This window comes from Vulpes lagopus, chromosome 7 (assembly GCF_018345385.1).
Source record: "Vulpes lagopus strain Blue_001 chromosome 7, ASM1834538v1, whole genome shotgun sequence".
Lineage (NCBI taxonomy): Eukaryota > Metazoa > Chordata > Mammalia > Carnivora > Canidae > Vulpes > Vulpes lagopus.
In genome coordinates, this window is record NC_054830.1 from 34,272,867 (window position 1) to 34,298,582 (window position 25,716).

General features: G+C 38.9%; 1 protein-coding gene across 1 annotated transcript in view; it reads right to left on the minus strand.

Moving 5' to 3' along the window:
* Positions 1-25,716, minus strand: part of SUCLG2 (succinate-CoA ligase GDP-forming subunit beta) — a 258,901-nt gene that overhangs the window by 204,931 nt on the left and 28,254 nt on the right. The window contains exon 2 of the mRNA XM_041764426.1: positions 1,030-1,171. Within this exon, the coding sequence (XP_041620360.1) occupies positions 1,030-1,171 (142 nt within the window). The remainder of the gene's footprint in view (positions 1-1,029; positions 1,172-25,716) is intronic.

The window sequence follows — 25,716 nt, forward strand, 5'->3', positions numbered from 1 at the left end:
CCACTAGCTCCACATGTCTATCAAGCACCTAAAATGTGGCTAGTGTGAAATGAGATGGGCTGGAAATTTAAAATACAAATCTGACTCCTGAAGAGTAGGACAAAATCTGGATGCACACTATGCCATTGATAATTGTTTTTACATTAATTACATATTGAAATAATAGTTTAGATATACTGGGGTAAACAAAATATATTACTAAAATGAATTTCACCCATTTCTTTTTAGTTCTCTTAAAGTGACCTAGAAAATTGTTAAATACTTACGTGGCTCACATTCTATTTCTATTGGACAGTGATAAACCAGACTGACAGTAAAGTAAGAGAGCCTGTAAACCACTAGAAGGAATATTGGTGAAAACAAAGTAAGATCTGATTCCTATTTTTTCTATATATAATTGGAAAATGAGTTAGATTTTTTACCACATACCAATGTATAGTCTCCCTTAAAGGCTCACAACAGCACTGGGAGATAACACACTAGCCTTGATTTCTAGATAAGGAAACTGAGGCACAAAAAGGAGAAGGCACTTTTACAAAGTTTTATAGAGCTGGTAAATGGAAGGGCAAAACCCTGACCCAAAGTCAGCCTGGCTTCCAAATGCATGCCCTTCCCCTTCCTCTCCTCCAGTTACTCAGAAAGAACTTTCTACGTGTTCTAGAAGCTTCAACGAGGATGCCAACCATCTTTCCCACCTTACCTAGCTGTGGACTTCTGTTTGACACTCTATACCCTTTACCCTTATTTCCCCCAGCCACTAAACCCACAGATCAAGAGAACTATGTGAAATGATGGTGGAAAAATTTGGAAAAATTACCAGAGTGACATCCATCCCATACACTGCTATCTCATGAAAAAGAATCACATTTTCCTAATTGGGCTTTTTTGCCTTTGCAATTCAAAAGCTCTCCATTGTACCTGTTGCCATTAGTATAACCTGCTACAAAGAAATTTACCTACGAGTTCACTGCTACCTGTGAGGTCACTAATTTGGGCATGTGTTATTTCACCTGTTGTGAATTAGCTTACTTAGTTTCTTAGCAGCCTCCAGAGCTTCATTTGCAGTATCTGCTACAAAGAATCTTTGAACTTTGACTCCATTGTCAGACATCAGTTTCTTGCTCTGGTATTCCTGCAGGTTCAGCCATCTTCGGGGGGTTAACTGAACTGCCTAGAGAAATTGAGAGAGACAGGTAAGAATACTTAAAAATAACAAGAAAAATAACAGTCAATATATGTAGCCAGTCTTACACCCTCAAATAATGATTAGCAACACAGGTATTTTTAAAAGGAGTAAAAGACTATATAAGTTCTTCAAGCTTAATTCTACACACCCAACAAATGAATGCAGGTTTAAAGAAATGGTAAGAACTGAACAGGGTATATTATCTAGTTAACAGGAATGCACCAATGTCAACTTCTTAGTTTTGACACTGAACTGAAACTATATAAGGTGTCAACATGAGGGCAAGAGGAGGAAGGGCACATGAGACTGTTGCACTTCTTTTGCAGTTCTCTATGAATCTAAGTATTTAAGAATAAAAAGTTATTTTTAAAGATGTTAAGAACTTTATTATATAGGATATGTCTCCCCCTATTCCCACCCCAAATAAAGTTCATAGCACTATTTTAGTGTGTGCACATCGCTAATCATCATTGGGTATCTCAGAACAATTTTTTTAACCTTTTGAAGTTCAATGGGCCACAGATTAGCCCACTTCTTTACCATAGTTTTTAAGGGAATCTAGGCACAGTCATTATGTACTTAATGATATTCTCTTTCAATCACAAATTTGAGGATTGTAACCTGAAACAATCATCATTAATTAAACTATTTCCTAAAAACTATACGTTCTGTATTAAAGTAACTTTCCTTAAGCATTATGTAGAAGTGGTTTTCCAATATGTACTATCAGTTTTTAATCTGTGCTGAAAAAAGTAATCAAAGAGCAGAACATGAACAAATAAACTGTTCTCATTTTATCCAGTAAGACCAACAGCATTCCCAATCAAATCTCTACACCCCGTTTTTAAAAGGAAAAAAAAAGAAAAAAAATGAATATACCAAGTTTAAGCTCATTTCCAATCATGAGTCATGATGCAAAAAAAACACTACTTACAGTAGGTAAGATAACAATGCCCTTAATGCACAAACCAAAAAGTCAATCATGCAACTGATCACAAGATTGGTAGAGGAAAATCACCTGACACACTTCCTAGTGGCTTCTGTCTATTGGCCTTGATGGATGGCCAAGACAATATCACACAGATCATTAACAAGGTCCACAGGACTTTACAACATAGAACCATTAGGTTTCAGGACCTCAACTGTGTCCTTAAAATGACCTTTTCTTCTGGAATCTCCAAGCTACAATGCATTCATGGACTTTTTCTGGATGAGAGACATTCTAAGAAGGTTCCAGAACCTTACAATTAAACTTGATTTTACTCAAGGGCAGAGCGTATCTTCAACTTCTTTGTATCTTTAAGAAGAATGTAATGGTGTTTGGCATATGGCAGATACTCAAGAAATACAAGTTAGATGGTCAAATGAATAAACCCTGCCTTTTGTCCTTTTGTTCCTAACTACAGGTTAATTTTCATTTCCAGAAAGTGACTTTCTTTAAAAATAGAAAAGTAAAAGTACTTCAGACCTTAAAAAAAAATTTACACACACTAGTAAAAAAATTCAAATGTCGACATAATCAAGCTTAAAGAAATCTCTTTGTTCCAGCCTTCCAAATACTGGTAATGATATTTTAAATGTTGAAGTTGTCTACACTTCTTCTTCAGAAATGAATAATATTGAGACAAAATAAATTACCAGACAAGGTACGTTCACATCATACACTGTATGATTTATTAATTGTATACGATTTGTTAACCTTATTTCTGATTTTTTTTCTTACTTCTGAATTTTTAAGTCTTGATGAAACATTTGTAAATGGAAAAAAACACAAAATTTCACACATGACCATACTCATTGACTTAAGAGTCTTAACACATCACACAACGGACCAAGAAAATTCAAATTTAAGGCATTTAGTAAAAGCTCCCTAATGAAAGAAAAGATTAAACGTTAGATATATACTATATTCTGGGAACACTTTTAAAAGATAGATGGGGAAGGATCAATAAATTAAGTCTATGTTGACACATCAACTTAAAGCCATTAAAGGAAGAAGAAAAAAAGAAATACAGTTTGAAAAGAGCATGTGAGAGACTAAAAACAGTGTGGTCTGGTCAATTCCTTTTCATTAGAACACTCACCGTATTAATTTTGGATATGTTAATGCAATCTGCTGCAAACTAATTGCAATTGATCCACAGGCCAGCTTCATAGACATATAATACATATTGACTGTTTCTGCATTGACTCAGATGAAAGCCTGCTTAAAGTCTGTTGCTCTTAAACTGAAAACCAACACAGTGAACATAGTTCCAAGCCACTGCAAATACCCAAGCTATCACTTCACAAAGTGATCATCTTACAGAATGATTGCCTACCTTTGTCAAACCTAAACTCAGAAGAGCAGGGTCCTTGACGGGTCTAAAGCTCCAACTCAACTGCATTTACTAAGAATCTGTGGAACATCCACAGAGGAAAAAAGTGAAGTCTACCTCTGCGTTTTCAGGGGGAAGAAAAAAAAAGAAGAAAAATGTACTAAGTGGATGGTGTAATGTATGCTGGAAATATTATCAACTGCTGAATAATAAAAACAATAATAAGAATAGTTTTTCCTCCTATCATGGCACATTGGCCATGTGCTAGGCATGATAATATGCATTTACACTATCTAATTGTGAAAAGTGAAGTATTCTTTTTCTCCACAGCTGTCATTAATGCAAACCAACATATACTGCTGATCCTCCTCCTTCCAGGTACTTCCTTGCCTTAGATGAAGTTACGGGTGGCTGTGTAACTAGTTTTGATCAATAACTCATGAATATATATGATGTGTAACTCATCTGGACCAACATTTGATTGTCAACCATTTTCCCCCTAAGTTCTCTCTCTCTTGACATGGGGAATGGAATATTTACCTTGGTACTTATCTACCAGCCAGGAGTCAGTGAAGACAGACACATGAATGTGTAATGAATGTGTAATGAAAAACACTCACAATGAATGTGTAATGAAAAACAAACCTTTGTGGATTTCCTGCCACTGAAATTCTGGAGAATACTTGTTACTGTGGCAGAACCTAGCCTATCGGTAGAATCCTAAGAAAACCATCTTACAAATCAGGAAATTCAGGCTGACAGTTAAGTCAATGGCCAAAGATTACAGACAGCTGTCAAGCAGCAAAACTTCTCTAATCCACAATATGGAGCCACTGAGTAATACTGTTGGTTCCCTGTGTTTATATTCTGGTCCCACATTCCCAGGGGCCCCTTGATGATAAAAACTGAGACTGGGATAAGTGAGATTGTGTTCTTCTCTTCAAAAGGCCAAGTCTGCCAGGAATGGAATTCTCACAAAACACTGTCATAGTGCTTGTTAGGAAAAATGTAACTGCTTCAGGCTTTGGGAGGGAGGTTGGGAGAACTATGAGTAGAGGCTATCATAACACACTAGAATGACAGAAGTATTTGAATTCGTATGCAGAGCTACCTGTTAAAATCTTAGACTAATATCTTCCTGGGGAATCCATGTACTCCAGAATATAAACAATGGAAAGGAGTTTAAGGACCACTTGACCCAGTACCTTTCAATTGCTTCTACCAATTATTTGCCTGTTTGCCTTCCAGTCAGTCCCCAAGCTCTTTGCCAACTAGCTTCTTCCTAAATCTGAGACCCCGCTCAGAAACTATAGAGTGAGAAGAAGACATCAGGCTTTGTCTTCATCTTTCTGAGTCGGTCATCAACTCCAGCAGTACTGCCACTCTTCTGACATTTCAGATCCCCCAAGAAAGCCCTTCCTAATTTCAGCTCCCACCATCTATCCCACCATGACTCCTGCACCCATTGACTGGCCCCAGACACTGATAACACCATCTCCTTCCACCCCTCAGGCTCATAGAGGATTCCACTATTGCCAATCTCTAGGTTGCCTTCCCAGCCCCTCTTTGCCTGCCAAGGGTTCTAGAAACTTTGTCAGTAATTGTCTCCCCCTGTTAAATCTACTAAACAACCCAGTGCTCCACATGGCCCCTTCAAGGTAGGGGAGTAGAAAGGCAATGGCAGTGGCCCACTCACGAAGGTGACTCTGGGACCCTACTCAGGCAATCATGTTTCATATACTGGGGTTCCAAAGTATGGAAGGGTTAGCGGAATCCAACCTCTTCATTTTACAGTCAGGAAACTTGAGACCTAAAGACAGGAAGCAACCTGCCTAGGGATCCTCTAGTGAGCCAAAGGCAGGAAGATGACTAGACTAACCCCAATTTTCTGTCCTCCTTTCATACAGATTTTGGCAAAGGGACCATATTAGGAATAGCGTCATGTTTTCAAAACAGCTGGGGTGGGTGGGCACCTGGGGTTAGTTCCATCTGGACTTTCCTGTTAACCTTCCCATGGCTCCCTTCTCTTCCATGTTTCATTGCCAGAGCAAGCTTGGAAGGGAAGTGGAAAACACAACTTAAAAGAAGAGCACAGCATAAAGATTTAAGGGCCTGTGGGAACAAGGGAGCAGAGGCAGAAGAAAAAGAATGAAAAATGAGGGGAAAGACAAAGAGAACCAAGAGATAAAAAGACAATGACTAATCAGGCAAAAATTCACAAGAAAACTCAAAGCACAAAATTAGACAGCTATATGGAAAAAAAATGACACGACCGAAAAATCTTCCTTCGCCCCATGGTTTTAAAATTAGAGGTGTAGAGACTACTGAAATAGCAACACAGGAGAAAAAAAATCAATAAAGGGAGTAGAGAAAATGTCTTTGAGCTGGGTACCCCCCAAAGGGAGACTCGGCGAGTCACATCTGCCCACTGGCTCTTCGCACTCCCTCTGTCTTTCTGCATGCAGCCTGATGTTCCACAGCAACACTTCACTCAGGAAGGCAGCAGAGTTGAGCCTTAGGAAGAGCTGAAAACCCACTAGTAATCAGGAAAATAGAAATTAAAACAAAAATGAAGGTTTGACGATGTCACTGGTGAAAGCATGGTGAAATGTGCTTCCCCATATTCTACTCACACAAAGACAACACCAGTACAATAACCTTCAAAACCAATTTGATGGCATTTATGAAAAGTACAACAGCTACCTCCTCTGAACTGGAAAGTTTCCTTTGGGTGCCTACCCTAGCGAAACATATACTAGGGATATATATCAGGATCTTCTGTAAAATGTTGTATATAATAAAGGATAAAGTGGAAGGTAATCTAAATGCCTACTAAATAGGATATGGGCTGAATAAATCACAATATATCCAAACAATATGGAGCACTCAAAATATCTGTGGTAACACAATAGCACCCAGTACCCTTGTGATCCCCTACATCCTCAGTTTTTTTGCAGCTAGGGTACCAAAACTTTTAAGCAGCCACAGACAATCCTCCAGGACCCTCTTCCTTGGGTGCAAGGTGCTGAAGCCATGTGTGGAGACAGTGCAGTCACAAGGTTGGAGCAGCATGGATTACTGACTTACTGTACAGACTGCTGCCTTGGCCCTGGAACCATAAGACCCACATTTGCATGAATGAGAAATAAACCTTTGATGTGTTTACCAATGATCTTGGGAATAACTTGTAATCGCCTCATTGACTAGCCTAGACTGATAAGTATGAACATCCTAACATTGATTATTCTCCAAGGCACATAACAATCAGTTTCTTTCAATATTTAAAGTAGAATAACATTTGTATTTCTGACACACGTATCTATACACAAAGCAACATTCTCTTTCTGTTAAGAACAGATGTAGGTAGAAGTAATGTATAGGGAAAAGTCCAGATGAAGTTCACCAACTTAACGCCAGTAAACTGGAGGAGAGCAGACCAGAAAGATGGTAATCAAAGGGAGGTTTACCCTAATCTATAATTTTTTAAACACTTCTTATAGAAAAAATTCATTTATTATTTGTGTAATAAATGAAAATCAATCTACTTAGAGACAACACTGAGAGGAAGTAGTCAAACCTAGGCTTTAACCCAATTGCACAGCCTTGAGCATCTATTAACTTGTCTGGGAAATGAAGGGCTTGTACCCTTACTTCAGTGTAGCAGAATTCTCCAAATGCGGTGTGAAATCCAGGAGTGGGGGGGGGGGGGGGGAGACAAAGACTTGCATTCTCTGTTACACAGAACGACCACCCCTAACATAAACTCCTGCTGTGAGATAGGAAGAGGCTCTTAAACCTCATTTCAGGCTCTCAACAGCAATGACGACAGTGGAATACAAACAAGGAATTAGCTGTAAACTCAGAGGAAAATATATTCCCCTTTCGTTGCAAGCATGGCGAGGAAGGCAGATGCTCAGTGGGCTGTGGCAGGCCAAAAGTTGGTATGTGTTTGTTATATTTTAGATTTTGCCAATGTTGTTCTGTATGTAAATTAGCACCCATAAATCTACCTTAGTCACGTTACCTAGGAAATAGTAGGCTTCAAATAAACGTGTTGGTGCACATGAAAAGACAGATATAACTCAATGTGTCTCAATATGGGTGTTGCAAAATAAAAGACCTGCTTGCTTAAAACAGGCTCTAATGAAGAAGCCACTTCACTGTCACCCTATATAAGAGGTTCAGTGGAATCCTGTTTATAAGAGGAAAATTATAATAATGGCAGCAATAATACTAATAAAAATAATAGTACTGTTTAACCCTTGATGTTGATTATATCCACTCCTCCTTCAGAAAGGCAACATGCTAAAAAAAAAAAACAAGGAAAAGCAACATTGTAATAGAAGCCTAAGCCTATGGAAAAGAAGAAAATAATGTCACAAGTGGAAGAAAGCACAGGAAACCAGGTACCAACACTTTGTTACATTTTACTACATGTTCAGGCTAAAGTGTGGGGCCTTCTTTTGGAAGGAGTCACCTTTGGAAATACAGCATTCCCTTCTTTCCAGAACTGGAATGATTCTGACCCTTCTCCATTTAGGTTACCCCTACTTTACATAGTGTAAGGAAATGAATTAACTAATTATTTAGTGCCCTGTGGCTGAGTTCTTATGCTCTAGCAGGTGTACAGAGAGACTGTGATCACTTACAAAATGGAGGAAATTAACAGGCTCATCCTCATAGGTTGCTCTGAGGATTAAATGAATTATTATGTGCAAATCAACTAGAATAGTGCCTAATATAAGTACTCAAAAGAATGCTCTGCTATTGTTATTTAATGCAGAAACACAAAGGAGGAGAGAAAGTATAACTTGGAGACACTGAACGCAGAAACACAAAGGAAGACAGAAAGCATAACTTGGAGACACTGAACAATCCCTAAAATAAAAATAGTAGGTGATCCCATAAATGATAAAGAATTGCCCACAGCGTCCTGTGGTTCCTTTTAAATGCATCTGGGGAAGTATTTTTAAGCTCTAATAATGGAATCTCTACACATAAATCACTCAACAGTCAAAGAAAGAGAAAGGACAGTAATTTACAAAAGGAAGTACCAGACAAAGCTCACATTCGTTAAGCAAATTAAAATGTGCATTTTTGCTAAATACATTTACTTTCCATCTCATTTGAGCCAGTGTACTCCCACCTCACAGATGAGCAAATGTGAGGGTCAGAGAGATTAAGTAACTTGTCTAAGGCTACCCAGCGGGGCAAGTAAGTCAGTATTTGAATCCAAGTCTAAAAAAACCCATGAGGTTTCTATCATTTCAAATAATTATTTATTTGTCAGTCTGTGAATACAAATCAATAAAAAGGACTTGGAATGACCACAGACAAAAACCATACTGCCATTCCTGACCTAAAAATAGTTTTCCATGTGAAAAGAGGGAAGACAAAGCAGCAGGCAAACTGAGAACACTAAGAGGTGGGGTGGTACCTAAACAAATGCTGTAGATAGGGATGTGCGGCTTCCCGAGAGCAGGGGGCTAGAGAAGCAAAGTCAAGTTTACTGATGAAGAGGAATAAAGGCTAGGGTCTTTGTAACAGATCAGACAAGGATCAGATGAGGAGCCTAAGGCCACTTTTGTTCTTCTGGCATGGTTTCTTGCAGCACTACCCCTCTCTGACTAAGGACCCCACAGTGAGGAGGGGGGATCATCTGTAAAGGAAAAGAAAAAACACCTAACAACCTATCCTACCAGGAAAGAAAAGGAAGTTCAACTTTCAGAATATCCAGAAATTGGACCATAGCATTTATTTTTAAGATTAATGCTTTGCAGGGTACGCTGACAAAATCTTTATTTTTAAACCAAACTGAATCCTAGCTAATACATAGCAGTGCCATGAAGTTATAGAAACTCTACTATACACTTAACAAGCACTACTTCATTTAATTCTCACAACAACCCTACAAGGAAGAAACTAACAGAAGTCCATTTTACAGATGGGCAAAAGTAAGGCTCAGAGAAGATAAGTGTTGCTAAGACTAACAGAGATGGTTAATGGAGGGCCATTCTTCAAATGCTGGTGTGCCTGACTCCACAGTCTACTCTTTAGTGAGACAATGATGGTGAATTCCTCCATTGCCCCCAGTCCACAAGTGGGTCCTAAGCAATGACTGGGGTAGGAGGAGAAACAGAAGGTGGTGTACAGATTTTGCTGCAGGAAGGTACAGAGCTGTCCTGAATATGAGGCCGGAGGGATAAATGGGAAGCTCTGAATGAGAGAAAGGTTCCTGGATGGGTCTCACTAAGTCAAAAGAATTAAGATTCTCAAAGATACCGCCTTGTTCTTTTTATCCTAGGTTCAGCAGAAAAGCAGCATGTTTTTTTTTTAAGGAGCAAAGAATGTAAAACTCTTTGTAGTAAGGACAAATGCCCAAAGGAGACCTCATTCCATAACTCTGTACTGCTGCCCTGCCAGCAGCAAGAAAGAAGGGGAGGGAAAAAAATACAACCTTGATAAACATTAGCATATTAACACAACAGCAGAAACAAATGTATAAAAGGCACTAAAGATACTGAATAGCATCGTTTCAAAAAATGCCTGCCTGTCCCCTAGTGGAGAGTGTGCCAGCATGACTATGTTGCCGAGGAAAAGCACCTTCGTTTTATATGGTGAATAGAAGTGGGCAAGGTTTATTTATAGGAAGAAAGAAAACAAATTAAGGTAGAGTAAATATATACTTGCATTTAACTTCTACTAAGGAAACTGGGAGAATCTGTATTTTGTTCGTTCATTCGAACAGTTTTCCACTGGGCACTAATAACATGGCAGCCACTGTGCTTGGCATCTAAGGTATACTGGTCAACAGCACAGACAAGGTCTTTGCTGTCAGAGAGCTCAGGTCCTGGGCAGGGGGCAGGGATGAAGGACTTGAACACAGAGGTGGAGAATGTACTGACAGAATGGGAAGTGCTCTGGAGGAAATAACATACACATGGCAAATTATGTAGGCAAAAGGCACACTGTATGACCTCAGAGGAAATGTCATCTGTGCAAAGACCTGAAGACAGAAAGGCAACAAGCATGTAAAGAGCCAAGGAGAAACCTAGCAGACATGGTCCGAGGCCCTGAGGCAGGAAAGGGTTAGTAGGGGCAGGAGCTAGGGGGAAATAGGTCAGAGATGAAGGGAGGTAAGGGAGCAGGGACCAGACCATGAAAGTGTTTGGAATCTGTAGTCCCGAGTTTAGATTTCATTCACTCAGAGTTTTAAGCAGGAGGAGTGAGATCAAGTTCACATTTTGGAAAAGTCACTCTGTTTTCTGTTTAGGCGAGAGAACCAGTTACGAGAGCTGTGTTACACCAGACCAGAGTTAGCCACCTTTTTCTATAAATAGCCAAATAGAAATAGTAAAGAGTAAATAGCCAAACAGTAAATCTGCCTTTGAGCCAGACAGTCTCTGCTGCAACCCCACCTTTGTCACATAAAGCAGGCACAGATAATATTTAAAAGAATGGGCATGGCTGTGTTCCAGCATAACTTTATTTGCAAAAACAGCTTTAGCTGGGAGGCCACAGTATGCAGACCCTCAACCAAATAACAGAAGGGCAGTGGAGGTAGAAACAGAGAGAAATGAAGGAATTCTGGATATAGTTTGCTAATGAAGCAAAGCTTACTCATGAATTAGACTTGAGCTTTAAGATAACAGAGGAATCTAGTATTAGATACAAACAAACACATGTACACACACTTGACACAGTTCATATGAATCTAGTAAATGCTATGTACCTGCTAGCTATAAAAAAGCATTTCTTTAGAAACAATCTTAGCCTTGAATTTTTTACCCAAACTGGCCTTTACATCACGCTTAATTTTTGAGAGTCCCATACATCATTCCACCACACCAGAGCTTCTGGGTCTTTGATCTTATAACAATCTTCCATTATTTACTATTAATCCCAGTGGGCAAAATGCATCCCATTCTGAAGCTTCTTCCCAAGATAAAACACAGGGCCTCTCTTGATTAAAGAAACACCATGTATGAGGAAAGGAAAGGAAAAAGGAAAAAGGAAAGGAAAAATGAAAGGAAAAAGAAAAGGAAAGAAGAGGAAAGGAAAGGAAAGGAAAGGAAAGGAAAGGAAAGGAAAGGAAAGGAAAGGAAAGGAAAGGAAAGGAAAGGAAAGGAAAGGAAAGGAAAGGAAAAAACGGAAGGGGAGGGAAAGGAAAGGAAAGGAAAGGAAAGGAAAGGAAAGGAAAAAACGGAAGGGGAGGAAAAGAAAGGAAAGGAAAGGAAAGGAAAGGAAAGGAAAGGAAAGGAAAGGAAAAAAGAAAAGAAAAGAAAAGAAAAGAAAAGAAAAGAAAAGAAAAGAAAAGAAAAGAAAGAAAAGAAAAGAAAAGAAAAGAAAGAAAAGAAAAGAAAAGAAAAGAAAAGAAAAGAAGAGAAAAGAAAAGAAAAGAAAAGAAAAGAAAAAGGGAAGGGAAGGGAAGGGAAGGGAAGGGAAAGGAAAGGAAAGGAAAGGAAAGGAAAGGAAAGGAAAGGAAAGGAAAGGAAAGGAAAGGAAAGGAAAGGAAAGGAAAGGAAAGGGAGGGAAGGGAAGTAAGTGGAGGGAGGGAAGGAGGGAAGGTATGGGAGGAGAGGGGAGAAAAGGAAGAAGGAAAGGAGGAATAAATGAAGGAAAGGAGGGAAAGAGGGAGGGAAGCATGGAAGGCGAGCAGGCAAAGAAAGAGGAAGTCATGATATATTCAAAGGAATACTGTAAAATGGCTCAAATCAGGGAGCCCTGGTGACTCAGTTGGTTAAGCATCCAACTCTTGATTTCAGCTCATGTCATGATCTCAGGGTTCTGAGTCTGCACTGGGCAGGGAAACTGCTTAAGTTTCTCTCTCTCCCCCTCTGCCCCCCCACCACACACACACACACACACACTGGCATGCATGCTCTCAAAAAAAAAAAAAAAAAGGTTCAAATCAATGAGCCAGTTCTTGAAATATCTCTATGGAGATGTACTTCCAAAGTAAAACACAGGGAAAAAACAAACAAGTGATAGATAAGAGGAATACATAAGAGTATGCTTACTTAAAACAGGAAAAAAAAAATTAAGCAGTCTTATAGAGACAAGTGAAGGAGTTCAGGGTATGATACTCCAACATATGCCACTCTGGCAGCATAAGGTTATTTTGAGCTGAAGGTAACTGAAAAGCAGACACAAGAAAAATTCTCTGCTCCCCTTCTCTCTCCACCAGAAAGGGCAGGATGATTCTTAATCATGGGACATAAATCTACAGTCTTAGTCCAGAGACAGCACGATAGGAGTCAACATACCAACTTTACTAATCCTTATCTTCCATGAGTGTCCCTATAGACTTACCTTCCTACAAAGTTCAAAGTTCCTTTCCTCTGCAAATTTACTGTTATTTTGTTAAGATGCAACATAAACCCAAGTTCTTTTTTTTTTAATTAATTTTTATTGGTGTTCAATTTACCAACATACAGAAAAACACCCAGTGCTCATCCCGTCAAGTGTCCACCTCAGTGCCCGTCACCCATTCCCCTCCAACACCCGCCCTCCTCCCCCCTTCCACCACCCCTAGTTCGTTTCCCCGAGTTAGGAGTCTTTATGTTCTGTCTCCCTTCCTGATATTTCCCAACATTTCTTCTCCCTTCCTTTATATTCCCTTTCACTATTATTTATATTCCCCAAATGAATGAGAACATACACTGTTTGTCCTTCTCCGATTGACTTATTTCACTCAGCATAATACCCTCCAGTTCCATCCACGTTGAAGCAAATGGTGGGTATTTGTCGTTTCTAATGGCTGAGTAATATTCCATTGTATACATAAACCACAGCTTCTTTATCCATTCATCTTTCGATGGACACCGAGGCTCCTTCCACAGTTTGGCTATTGTGGCCATTGCTGATAGAAACATCGGGGTGCAGGTGTCCCAACGTTTCATTGCATCTGAATCTTTGGGGAAAATCCCCAACAGTGCAACTGCTGGGTCGTAGGGCAGGTCTATTTTTAACTCTTTGAGGAACCTCCACACAGTTTTCCAGAGTGGCTGCACCAGTTCACATTCCCACCAACAGTGTAAGAGGGTTCCCTTTTCTCTGCATCCTCTCCAACATTTATAAACCCAAGTTCTGATCACTGTTTTGAGTCATGGATCAGTGAGTGTCCTGGGGTATGTATACCTGTTAATAAATTTGTTTTCCTCTAATCTGTCCGTTAGTAGACTAATTTGCAGAACCCCAGCCAATGAATCTGATATGAGTTAAAAAAAAAAAAAAAGTGTTTTCTTCATCTACATAATAGAAGTTGTCATATCCAAAGTTTGGAAGGTGACATGTCAAGTTTAGGATAGCAATTCTGTTAGAGAGTCACAGAGCCATGGGTTTGAGGAAGGGGTACCAAGGAATTTCAACTTTATGAGTTAAACTTTGTGTCTTTTACTTAAAAATGACCTGAGCAAATATGAGAAAATAGCAATATTTAAAAATTCTTCATACTGGACACACAGATGACTATGATGTTAATCTCAATGTTTTGCATTTTTTCTAAATAAAAATCATTACACACTTAGTGTAATAAATTTAGTAACTACACAACTCCATAATGATGGATTTATTAATAAATAAAATGAAAGAAAGTAAAGTATAAGACACAATTTTAATCAGAAAAAATAAAAAATAAGATCTGGAAAAAAACTGAGATCATTGTGGGCCAGCAGCTCATGAGGCCTCAAGGCATTACTATACCTGCTACCAAGTTGGCACTGCCTCAACAAACCAGCAAACCAGTGTGAAGTGCCTATCCATGTGTTTAGGTACTGCCCTTGCAGCACAACAATGCTACATCTTTGTAGAACAGGTGAGCTCAGGGAAGGAGAGTAGACACTAGTTTTCATCTATGGACTGCCTAAGGTTTCTGACAAGTGTCTTGGTCTTATGACAGCTTTATGTTCACACAAAAATCTGGCTTTTGCTCACTTATGGCAAAAGTGAGAACTCTGGAAGTTACATCTTGAAAATTAGGTCACTGTTTCATCCTATAAAAAGGTCGCACGCACACACACACACGAGTATGTGATGTCTTCAACTCTCTCAAATGAGTCTTGCTACCAAAGAGTCTCTCCAGTAGCAAAAGAGGGCTTAAGATTCTAAGAATAGTCTGAAGTAAAGTGCTAACTTGAAATCAAATTCAAAAGAATACAATAATAGAACAGCCATGGCCTTGATCAAACTGAGGCCATTAATTGCTCAACTAACCCCAGCCATCCATTTTACACATTTACACATGTATCACAGCAGACTATTATTCTTACTACTTATGAGAGTCAGAAGGAGGAATACTACATATTTTTCCCCAACTACATTAAACAAAAACATCATCACAGTATGAAAAAATCTACAGAGGTGTTTTTCCTGTTCTCCACCTGGAATGAGCTTGTGATACTGAGCAAGTAAACCATAGCTATCAGTAAAACAAAATGCCCAACCTTCTAGGGTTGCTGGGAGGAAACATACATATAAGGTATGTGACAGGGCTTTGTCATATGTGTGTTCAGCATAGCCATGACAATGGGTCAAATATGACATCTCAGTGCATCAGATACAGCACCTTGAAAGAGCCCTGCCCCCTTCCTTCCTTCACCCCTTTCAGTTCCCAGTTTGTTAGCCCTTCTTAAATTACTCCCAAAAGTCCCATCCAATAAATTCAGGGAAAGCTTGTATGGGGCAGACTTTATTTCAATCAACCCACTCATGTTCTCTCTAACAATCTAATAGTGCTTAATAGTTCAGGATACATTTGAGTTTAATGGGATTTACCTGATAGAAATAGACTTCTCATTGCTTCTTTATAGTGGCAGTTTTGAGCGACCTAGCTAACTCAATCTCACAGGTTTGCCTGTCACCCTGGCATGCTGAAGAAATGACTCAGAGAGTAGTAAATGAGCGACCTTTGCTGAAGAAATTCCTGAGACTGTCTCTTTGACATTTTGAAGGTTTGCTGTACAGAATGATAATTGGTGTCTGCAAGGTTCCAAGTCCACTATTTGTGTTTAAAAACTGATTCCATTCTTGTTGATGAATAAAATACTGCCACTATGAAAAGCTAGATCTTAGAATTTTCTATTAAGAAAGATGACAACATTATAGAGAATACCCCTTTTCTCACATTTCCATTGTCAATCCCCATTTACAGAAGAAATCACAATCTCTTGTATTAAATCCCACTGCCCTCCCCAACACTCAACATACAATGTCCTAGTTATGAAAGAAAAGTGAATACCAAATATTTCAATTCACCTTAGTCATCTCTTCTCTGGCAATAATTTGAGTTTCTTTAGCCACAATGTGGGGCGGGGAGGGCGGATCTTACTTATATCTGTGCTAATAAATCACAGAAGTTAAATTCAAGGAAAGCTTTCAGAAAACTTGATAACATGAAAATGAAACTTCAAAATAATCCCTGAAAAAGAATTTGTACTATAGTATAGGATATGTGGCATTAACTTTCCTCCAGAAAACTTTTGAAAGAATTACTGTCACTCATTTGAAAAGTCCACTGTAATGACAGAAAAATCTGAAAGGCACACACAGACAAGAGGACAATCTGGTCCTTGCAAAAGAGACAATCTGACACTTTATATCCAAGTAGAAAAAAAAAAAATTCTAACCACAGCATATCCTCTTAAAATTGGGAGATTCAATAAAAGCAATGAAATTTCCAAAATATTTAATCCTCATGATTTTTCTTTTAGGAACCTATAACGAAATGCAGTATGACATTACTACAATTTAACAACTGGTCCAAACCAGAAGTTAACAGAGAAAGTGAGACACAAAAGAGCAAATATGGCATTTGCTCAGTAATGTCCCGATGACAGGTTCAGGAGCCAATAGTGAGTAATGAACCTAAGAGGGAGAGGTAAAGACTTGGGTCATCTTTGCCCTAGCACTTCAGGCACGTGACCTTTTAACCTTGTTTACTTAACAGTAAATGAAAGTATCAACCACCAAAATGTTTTAAGGTTGCTGGAAAGTGAAATAAAAGATTTCAGTGAAACTCTTTTTCAATGGGGTCTGAGATTATGATGCAAACCCAAGGCAAGAAATGCTACCACAGTGGAAATATGGCTTTCCATTACTTTCCATGTACCCAGATTCAGCTAGCATCCCATTGGCTACCCAAGGATGAACAGCCTAAATATCTCTTAAGGAATTCCTTCTTTGTTTCTATGAAAGCAGACAGTCATCTAAAAATTGATCTCTAAAGATCCTGCTATCTTTCAGGCACTAGACCTCCCCAGGACAGAGAACACACCCCAAGGAAGGCTGGATGATGTAACTTGAGACCTTGTAACCAATGCCCAAAGCAATCCACTGGACAGAAAAAAATCACCTACTCTACAGGGCCAGGCATAACGCTAAGCAAAGAGGGGATACAGAAAGCAAGAACAAGAGATTGGAACAATATGTCTAAAGAAAATATTCATGGCAGCACTGGGGAAAATAATAAAGAAGATGGTGGGTTCCATGGCAAATCAGAAATTGAGAGGAATCCCTGAAGAATGGCAAGCAAATAAGAAATAAATTGAAGTAGAATCCCACAGCATAGAGTGCAGGACAGGACTGTACCAAAAGTGAAAACAGCTCTGGTTATAATTTAAACCTGAAAGATAGAGACACCAAGGAACCAAAGAGGCACCAAGGAAACCACTAGGATGACAGATGTAGCACAGGGTATGCTCCTAGACAAAAACAGTAACTGTGGGGTAGGGCCCAAGAGATGACATTGTGCCACAGGCGACCTCTGATACATGGGGTAAAGCTTAGCTACTGGCACCTACCATGTGGCCGCACCCCTGTACCTCTCCCATGGTTTCTGATGTTAGGCTGCTATAAGCACAGTATCATGAATAATCAAACAATGGAGGCCCACCAACATCACTGAAGAGAAGCAAACAGAAGAACTAACACCTGAGGAAAAAAAGATCATAGAGGACACAGCACAAAACCACTTTATAAAGTATAATAAATCACAGAGATAAGAGAAGTTAATATATCCACCAAAAAAATTAACCACAAACCTTAAAAATTTAAAATTAATCACTGAAAGAAAGGGAGAGGCAATATTGAAAGCTTGGGAAATATAATTAGAAAACAGATTAGTGAGCTAGAAATTGAAGAAGGAAGGTTCATGGTCACATATTTGGGAAATATATAATTTTGCTCTCCTTACTTAGAGATTCTCAATACACATCTTATTAAAGGTTCTGAGAAGTCTAACCATTAAAAAAAATCAATATAACTGTATTTTATACAGTTTTCCCACACTTGGGCCCTATTAGTGATGTGCCAGTTATTAAGCTATCAAGTTACTTTTTAATCAGCTTCAAAGCCTTTCTTCTAGGTGCTTACTCCTTGGTGGGCTGAAACTCTGCAAATTACTTTCACCTTTGCCAGCTGGCTTCCCCCTAGGTTCCACTAATACAGGGCACCACTGGGAGACTAACAGGCTAGAGGACAGAGAAAGCTGCTCCTTTTGGTTTGCCTGGTGTTCTATCATCACAGCCCCAGCCACAGCTCTTCACCCTAGTGAGTAGCAATTGCTTCCAAGAGCAGTTAGGTGCAGTTTATAGGTTCTGCCAAGACTCTCAGACCAGCCTCAGAGTCATGGAAACCAGTGCCTCTTCCTTTCTTAATGCTCTAGGTCACCACTCTGCTCTAGGTCACCACTCTTTCTGTTTCCAAGCTCTACAAGAGCCCCATTCGCTTCCATTTTTTCCAGACATGGTAGCTGCTTCCTGCAGTTACAATCTCTGCTTGAGTCAGAGCTCTTTTTGCCCTTCCAATATTTCCTTAATCAAGTCTCTAGGTTAAATTATCCCTGTTAAAATATCTAGTATCGTTTCCATATTTCTGAATAAACCCAAAATGATAAAAGCAAGAACAGAAAGTATGAATACAGAGCAATTTAGTCAATGCTTCTCCTGGTCTCGCACATTCTAACCTGTAACTAATATTATATACTTACAGAGCTAGGACACCACCTCCATCAAGTAAACACCTGTCTTATTCAAGGATGAATGCTCAATACCTAAAGCACTGCAAGACACACAGTAAGCACTCAATTCAGTTTTTTATTGAATAAATGCATGCATGAATGTACAAGATGGACAAAAGTAGATCTACACCCAAATTCTCTCAGGATGACAGCTGGAATATTGTGGTAAGTTATTTAGGATGAATGGATGAGATGCCCAGAAGGGCACGTTTAAGCCGTCACAGAGGATCTCTAAACTTTAATCTAAGAGAAGGAAGTCTAGTTGACTACAGGGCTTTTTGATGAGTGGAAAAACAGAGTTTGGGACAGAGTTAACTGTTGCATGCAATACAGGAGAAGCTTCTCAGTGTGAGGGGAGAAGGCTGAAAAAGAAAAAGAGAAAAGAAGAAACATGAGACATACCTCACAAGAAGTGTGAGGTAGGCTGTCATGAGCTTGCCAAGCCTCAACATTTCCCTTCAGCATAATCTCAATCACTGACACTTTGGCTTAAGAATGTTCTTCCTGCCAAATATAAAAAGATACTGAGTTCTACAGCGATTTACACATTAGCACGAGCAGATATTATGGTGTTTCCTAACATCAAATACATGTTCTTTCACATCAATTCTCCAATTCTCTTACACCAACTAGATGTCTAGCAATTCAACTCTATCACTAACTCCCAGAGGTAGCGCAGACCAGACAGGTTAAGAGCTCAGCCCCACAAGATGATCCCCATTTCAGACACCAGATGCAAATGGGGTTCTTAGGCTACCCACACTTCTGCCCAGCCAGCTACAAATGCAGGGGTTCCCATGAACCCCTCCTCAAGTTCAGTAACTCATTAGGATAACTCACAAAACTCAGGAAAGCATTCCACATATAATTAACAAAGAAACAATTCAGCAACAGCCAAATGTAAGAAATATTTAGGGAAAATTATGGCGTATGGCACAGAGCTTCTCTGCCCCCTCTGGATACACTACCCTCCCAGGCAGCACTGAGATGTGTTCACCAACCTGAAAACTTCCCTAATCTCTTTGTTTCAGAGTCTAAATCAAAGTTTCATTACACAGGAATGACAAATTAAATGACTGTCCACTGCTGAATGAACTCCACCATCTCCAGGCCCCTGCCCATACCCAGAGGCACAGTGAAAGAGGGGATGGAAAGTTCCAACCCTGTAAGTCCCCTCAGCTAATCCCCAAAAACCATCTAAGGTGTTTAGAGAGGGTATGCTCCGGTGTGGCTGAAGGGGCTAGTTACAAATAGCAAAAGACACTACTACCACTCAGGAAATGCCAAAGGTTTTAGGAGCTCTGTACCAAAGACCAAATATATATTTTTCTATTATGCCATGCAGCATGTGATAGAAAAGTCAACCTCAGGGGAATTACAGCATTCCCTTATCCTGTAATCCTGAAGACACAAAACATAAGTGCTATGATACAGCCATGAAATGTGTATTGTGCTTCTTAAAAAAGGATTCAGAATACTCTAAGTATATAAGGCACAATGTTCTATTTACTATAAAGAAGTGAAACCAATTTTATGAAGCACACATAAAAAAATCACTCCTAATCACCCATTGTACATATTTCAAAAGAAAGTTAATACAAATTCTAATTGCACTGTATTGCTTATTTTACTTGTAAGAAACATAAAGGCCTTAGTTACAAATGCATTAAGAACAGAACTAGAGGAGCGCCTGGGTGGCTCAGTTGGTTAAGTATCTGCCTTTGGGCCATCATCCTGGGGTCCTGGGCTCCCTGCTCAGGGGGGAGTCTTCTTGTCCCTTTCCTTCTACCCCATCCCCCCAGCTTGTACACTCTCTCTCTCCTGCCCTCTCTGTCTCTCAAATAAATAAAATCTTTTAAAAAAATAAAAGAATTAGAGAAAATCATGTTGTCAAAAAGAAAGCCAAAGGTCCAAAACGCCATTACTTGGGCTAGCCCAATTCACCAAATCTAGGGCTTAATAACCTAACTATAGTTTCAACCTACCCCACAATAAGTCTTAACCCGTCAATCAGGCATTTTCTGAAAAGCACCAAATATGTAATCTGGACCTTCTTCATCCTCCAAAGGACCATGAGGCATTTTGTATAAACATATCTCCCATCCTTCCCCATTAAGGGAAGGTGATCTTGCCTGAAACAATCCTTTCTTTTCTTTTGCTTATAACTTTCTTGCCCCACCCTCCCATATAAAGCTTCAATTTCGGAGCACCCCTCTACTTGCTAGAGGAGAGGCTGCTCATTCATGGATCGTTTAATACAGGCAGTTGGATCTTCAAATTTACGGACTTTAGTTTTTTAACAATGTAAAAATGTAGATGTTGGTGATTCTGTTACTTAAAAAGATAAAATACTGATAGTCAAAAATAACAAACATAGAATACAATGAATTTCTTTTCTTTGGAAAACCATTAGAGTAAAAAAATATTTACATGAATGCTACAAGTATTTATTGACAATGACTGTGCAGGATAAACAGTTTAAACATGGTTTTGTAGGAAGATGTCAGGCTAAATTGTCCATTCATTTGATAAGCCTTTCTTGACTTTTACATATTTTACTGTAAGTATCTGATACGTAAAGATAAATGGCAGTCTTCGTTCCCAAGGCATTCCTAGGGACAAGGATGAAAGATGCACAGCACTTGGATCAGTCTTCCTCGAATCTGAACTTATGACAGATATCACTAATCAATTGCCTTCACTGACCCAAAGAATAGTCTTGACCTCAAAATCCTCATCAAACAGTGCTCTACTGGATACCATCAATAAGAGCTGAAATGCCAGGTAAAACCTACTTGCTTAGTGCCTTCATCATCTCCTGCTGTTATAACATACCACCACAGATTGGGAGACTTAAATAAGAAATATTTTTTTCTCATAGTTCTGGAGTCTAGAAGTCTGAGGTCAGGCTGCCAGCATGATCAGGCTCTGGCAGGAACTCTCTTCCCAGCTTATAGACAACTGCCTTCTTGCTGAGAAAGGGATCCTCTCTCTACTTATAAGGGCACTAATCCCATTCATGATGGCTTTATCCTCATGACTTAATTTCCTCCCAGGCGCCTCACCTCCAAATAACATCATATTGGGGATTAGGGCTTCAACATAAGAATTTGAGGGGAACATAAACAGTCCACAGCACCTAGAACACTAAATCTTAACTCCTTGGAAAATACAATATAAATGCTTTAATATTCTGTCTCCCCACTTAAGCATTGTCTGTAGCTGCTTTGTTACTAACAACTGCAGAGCAGAGTAGTCACAACAGAGACCACACGGCTGCAAAACCTAAAATATCTACTATCTGGTCTTAAAAGAAAAAGTTTGCTGACCCCTGTCCTATATGTGAGAGATAGGGAAAAACTCCTTGGGAGTCCCGAGGGGGAACCTGCATCCTTATGCCTCCTACATCAGCACTGAGAGCTCCATACAGGAGACATTTCCACCTTAGTAGCTAAGTGAAAGCATCCAAGTGTAGATACATTAAGACATTGCTTTAAGTCAAAACAACCTATGGATTTTGATGAGCTTCTTTAACTGTCACCAGCCCACTAGCCCAAATGCCTTTGCTCATCAGTCCACATCATGGGAGAAGAGGATGAAGAACTTGTCTACTTCAAGAGGCACAGGACAAAAGGGAAGAGAGGGGAAGATTCTGGTTATGCTATTTTATTTCCCTACTGAGAAGATGCAAAATAGCCCATGGATTAAATCAGTCGGTGATTCCATGACAGGAAATAAAGATGGAAAATTTCATCCAGAGACTGTCCAACCCAAGTTTTCAGCACATGTTCAACAGACTGCCACACACACTTGGCTTATGTGAGAACAGTTCCTTCTCTAAATTACAAAAGTGAAAGCAGCATAAGAAGCTCCAGATTATAAATTTCATTTGTCTAAGCCATTCCATGGCAACTCCAGAAGTGCTCTTTCTCCTCACATTAATATTATTGTTATTATCAAAATATCTCAACAGTAGACACCAATTTTCACAAATCCTCATCTATTTTAAGTACCAAAAGACTGTCCCATCTATTGATGGAGAAAGAAAACCAACTATGAGTAGACTTCCCTAGTCTCATCCCATTAATGAACAGTAACAGACCCAGAAGCAGCAGCAGCAACAGCAGCAGTTTTTTTCCCATACAACACTTGCCTAACTCAGCTTACCAGATAAAGGGCATTTAAAAAGTCTATTCACATTTATATGACTTATAAAATAAACTATGCACATACACACTCCACTCAAAACTGGTAGAAGTGTTTCCTTCGAGGAAGGGCATGAGGGTGTGAGAGATGTCATTTTTACTATAATACCCCATGTATCTTTTATAATTCCATACCAAGGACATAAATTACATTTTCTAATAAATAGTTTTCTCTGGAAAACCTGTCCAGATTCCCTAAATCAAGGGTCAGGAAACTATAGTCAATTGGACATATCTGCCCACCTGCCTATTTTTGTATAGAAAGTTTTAACTGGAACACAGCCATACCTATTCATTTACATTTTGTCCAGGGCTGCTTTCACACTGCAATGACAGAGTGGCTACAACAAAGAATGTAAGGCCTGGAAACCTAAAATATTTTCTGTATGGTCCTTTATACAGTTTGCTGACTCCCACCAAAACCCATACCAGCACTTTCCTCCTAAGCTAAACTTACAGTCCATCATATGCCCTCATAGCATCTCTCAAAGTGCAATTATATATTTATGCAATTCATTAATCTAGCACATCCCATGAGATTATAATGGTCTCCAAGGCAAAAACCGTGCCCGATATCTTCACAAAGCATCCCCATGCCTTTACAATCCTGGCACATAAGAGGTGTTTCTTAAGTATTCGCTGAATGATAGTATACTAATTAGATGTAAGGACCACTGATAAAATGACCCTCAATCTAAAACTGGGGCCACTGACTTGCTTTTACAGTAGACGAAAAATAGTGGTTCTCATGACAGTAAAATATGTCAAGGCCAGACACTAACAGTTCACTAGTCATGTGAACTTATACGGATATCAGCCCATCTGCCCATCATTTATCTCTAAAACTCCAAAGCTGAGAAGTTTCTCTCTGCATTCTGCCACGTTATCTACAAATGGGCCAACAAACAAGTTCAAAAGCAGACTCTAGAGAAGAGTACCTCAAAGCATAAATATTAAGCATCTACTACGTCAGGCAGCATATTGTATGGTAGTTACAGTCATGGACTCTGGAGATACAGACCTGCTTTTAAGCCCTGGCCCCAATATGATAATGACCGTGGCCATTCTAAAGAAGGGACAGCTCCATCCCAGTGCATTCATTTGGAAATTGCAAGGTAGGAAAAGGATTATCCTCAATTATAAATGGCAAACTGAAGTAAAGTACAAGGAGACTCAGACATTTTTCCAAGAGCTCAAGGATTCCAACAAACCTTGTGGGCCCTCTGACCTTAATTACTATACTGTCAGGTTATCACCTGTCATCAGTGAGATCCATCCTTTGTGGCATATATCACAAAACTATTCACTAAAAGCTTTCATCATTATAACTATTATATCACCATAATCATCTAGACAGTCAAGCAAAGAACCCAACTGGTTCTTCCCAGATTTAAGGAATGGGTACAAAAAATATTTCATGATCCTTCATATTGAAATATAAATCTGTGCTTGTACAATTTTGCTTTTCTACCACCCTCCTCACTAGAACATACAAGTATAGAAGGATGAATGTACAGATACTTCATTTTTAAATTAATGTGCTTAAGCCCAAAACCAAAAGCAGGAACGAATTAATAATGAAAAGTAAGATGTTTTTAAGGTTATTCAAAGGGACACAATGATGTTTTTCTGGCTATTTCACAAGCTGATTCAGGTAAAACTTCTCTAATTCCTTGCTAGATGAAGTACTTACTAGCAGAATGTATCTATTAAATATTTATTATATCAATATTCAAAAACATTATAATACACTGCAATCAGTTTCAGTAGTAAAGTCATTTTCACAGAGGTCAAACCTTTAAAACATGGAAAAAGCAAATGAATTTTATACATTTTCAAAAACCAGTTTCTAAATCAAAACCCTAATGGTTATATACCCTGATTCTTTCATTCTGTTATTTGATTTCCTCATGTCCCATAATGTATCACATAATGTAAGTGCCCAAGTCTACTTGAAATTAAATAAATATCCCATAATGAAATGTCAAGAAAATATCCAGTTTTGATAAGTATCAATGAAAGAACAATGCTTCCTATCAGTGTCGATAAGTGTTCCTGGCAATGCTAAGACTTAAACCTCATTAGGCAAATAAGGACAAATAACATTTCAATGGAGAGTTGTTTGATGCACTGTGTGAGTTGGGAAGGGCTCTCAGAGAAAAAGCTGTATAAATGTGGATCTCATTCAGTACAGTTCCTTTCCTTCAAGGACAGACTCCTCTACAATTTCTATATAATTTTTGGTTACTCTCTAATACCTTCAAATATGTCAATATTTTAGAGGTTTGTTATATTTTGCATAATTTGTCCAGAGGTTATAATTGTGCTTTGTGTTATCTGTTAGTCCAATTTAAGTTACTCCACCACTGGAATAAAGTGTCCATTTTATAACGTGGTGTTCAGGAGAGGACAAATTCCCACGTGTGGTCTGAAGAATATGGAACAGAGCAGAAAGACCACATCTCCATCCTTGGACACTCTCTATACATTACTGAAGCCTAACACTGTAAGAGCTTCCTTTTGTACCCACACAGATCCTGTAGCGTCTATCCAGTACACTACAGTGCTCAGTGTATCATTAAAAGTATGCCGGTGCAACAACAGGAAGCAATTTCTTTTTCCTTTGCAAGTTCTTGACTAGGACCACCACCCTCATCAAGGTTCTAGTCAAGAGCATGTAGGACTCTGAGTAGATTTAAGAATTCCAGTCCAAATAAAGTAAACTATTAGTTCTCTAATAAGCAAAGTTTATTTTTACCTTTCAATCTCATTGACTAAACTCAGTAATTTGCTCCTCAACATGAATAAAAATTTCAGGAGTATTTTAGCTACAAGAGTCAATAAACAATTGCCTAGACAGAAACATATTCAGCTGGGATAAGCTAACTACTCACTCATACTTTATCCCTTTAACTAAATTAGGATTCGATCTTTAGGCCTACACTAGTACTTCCTAACCTTTTCCCTATAAAGTTTATGCCAGTAAACTTG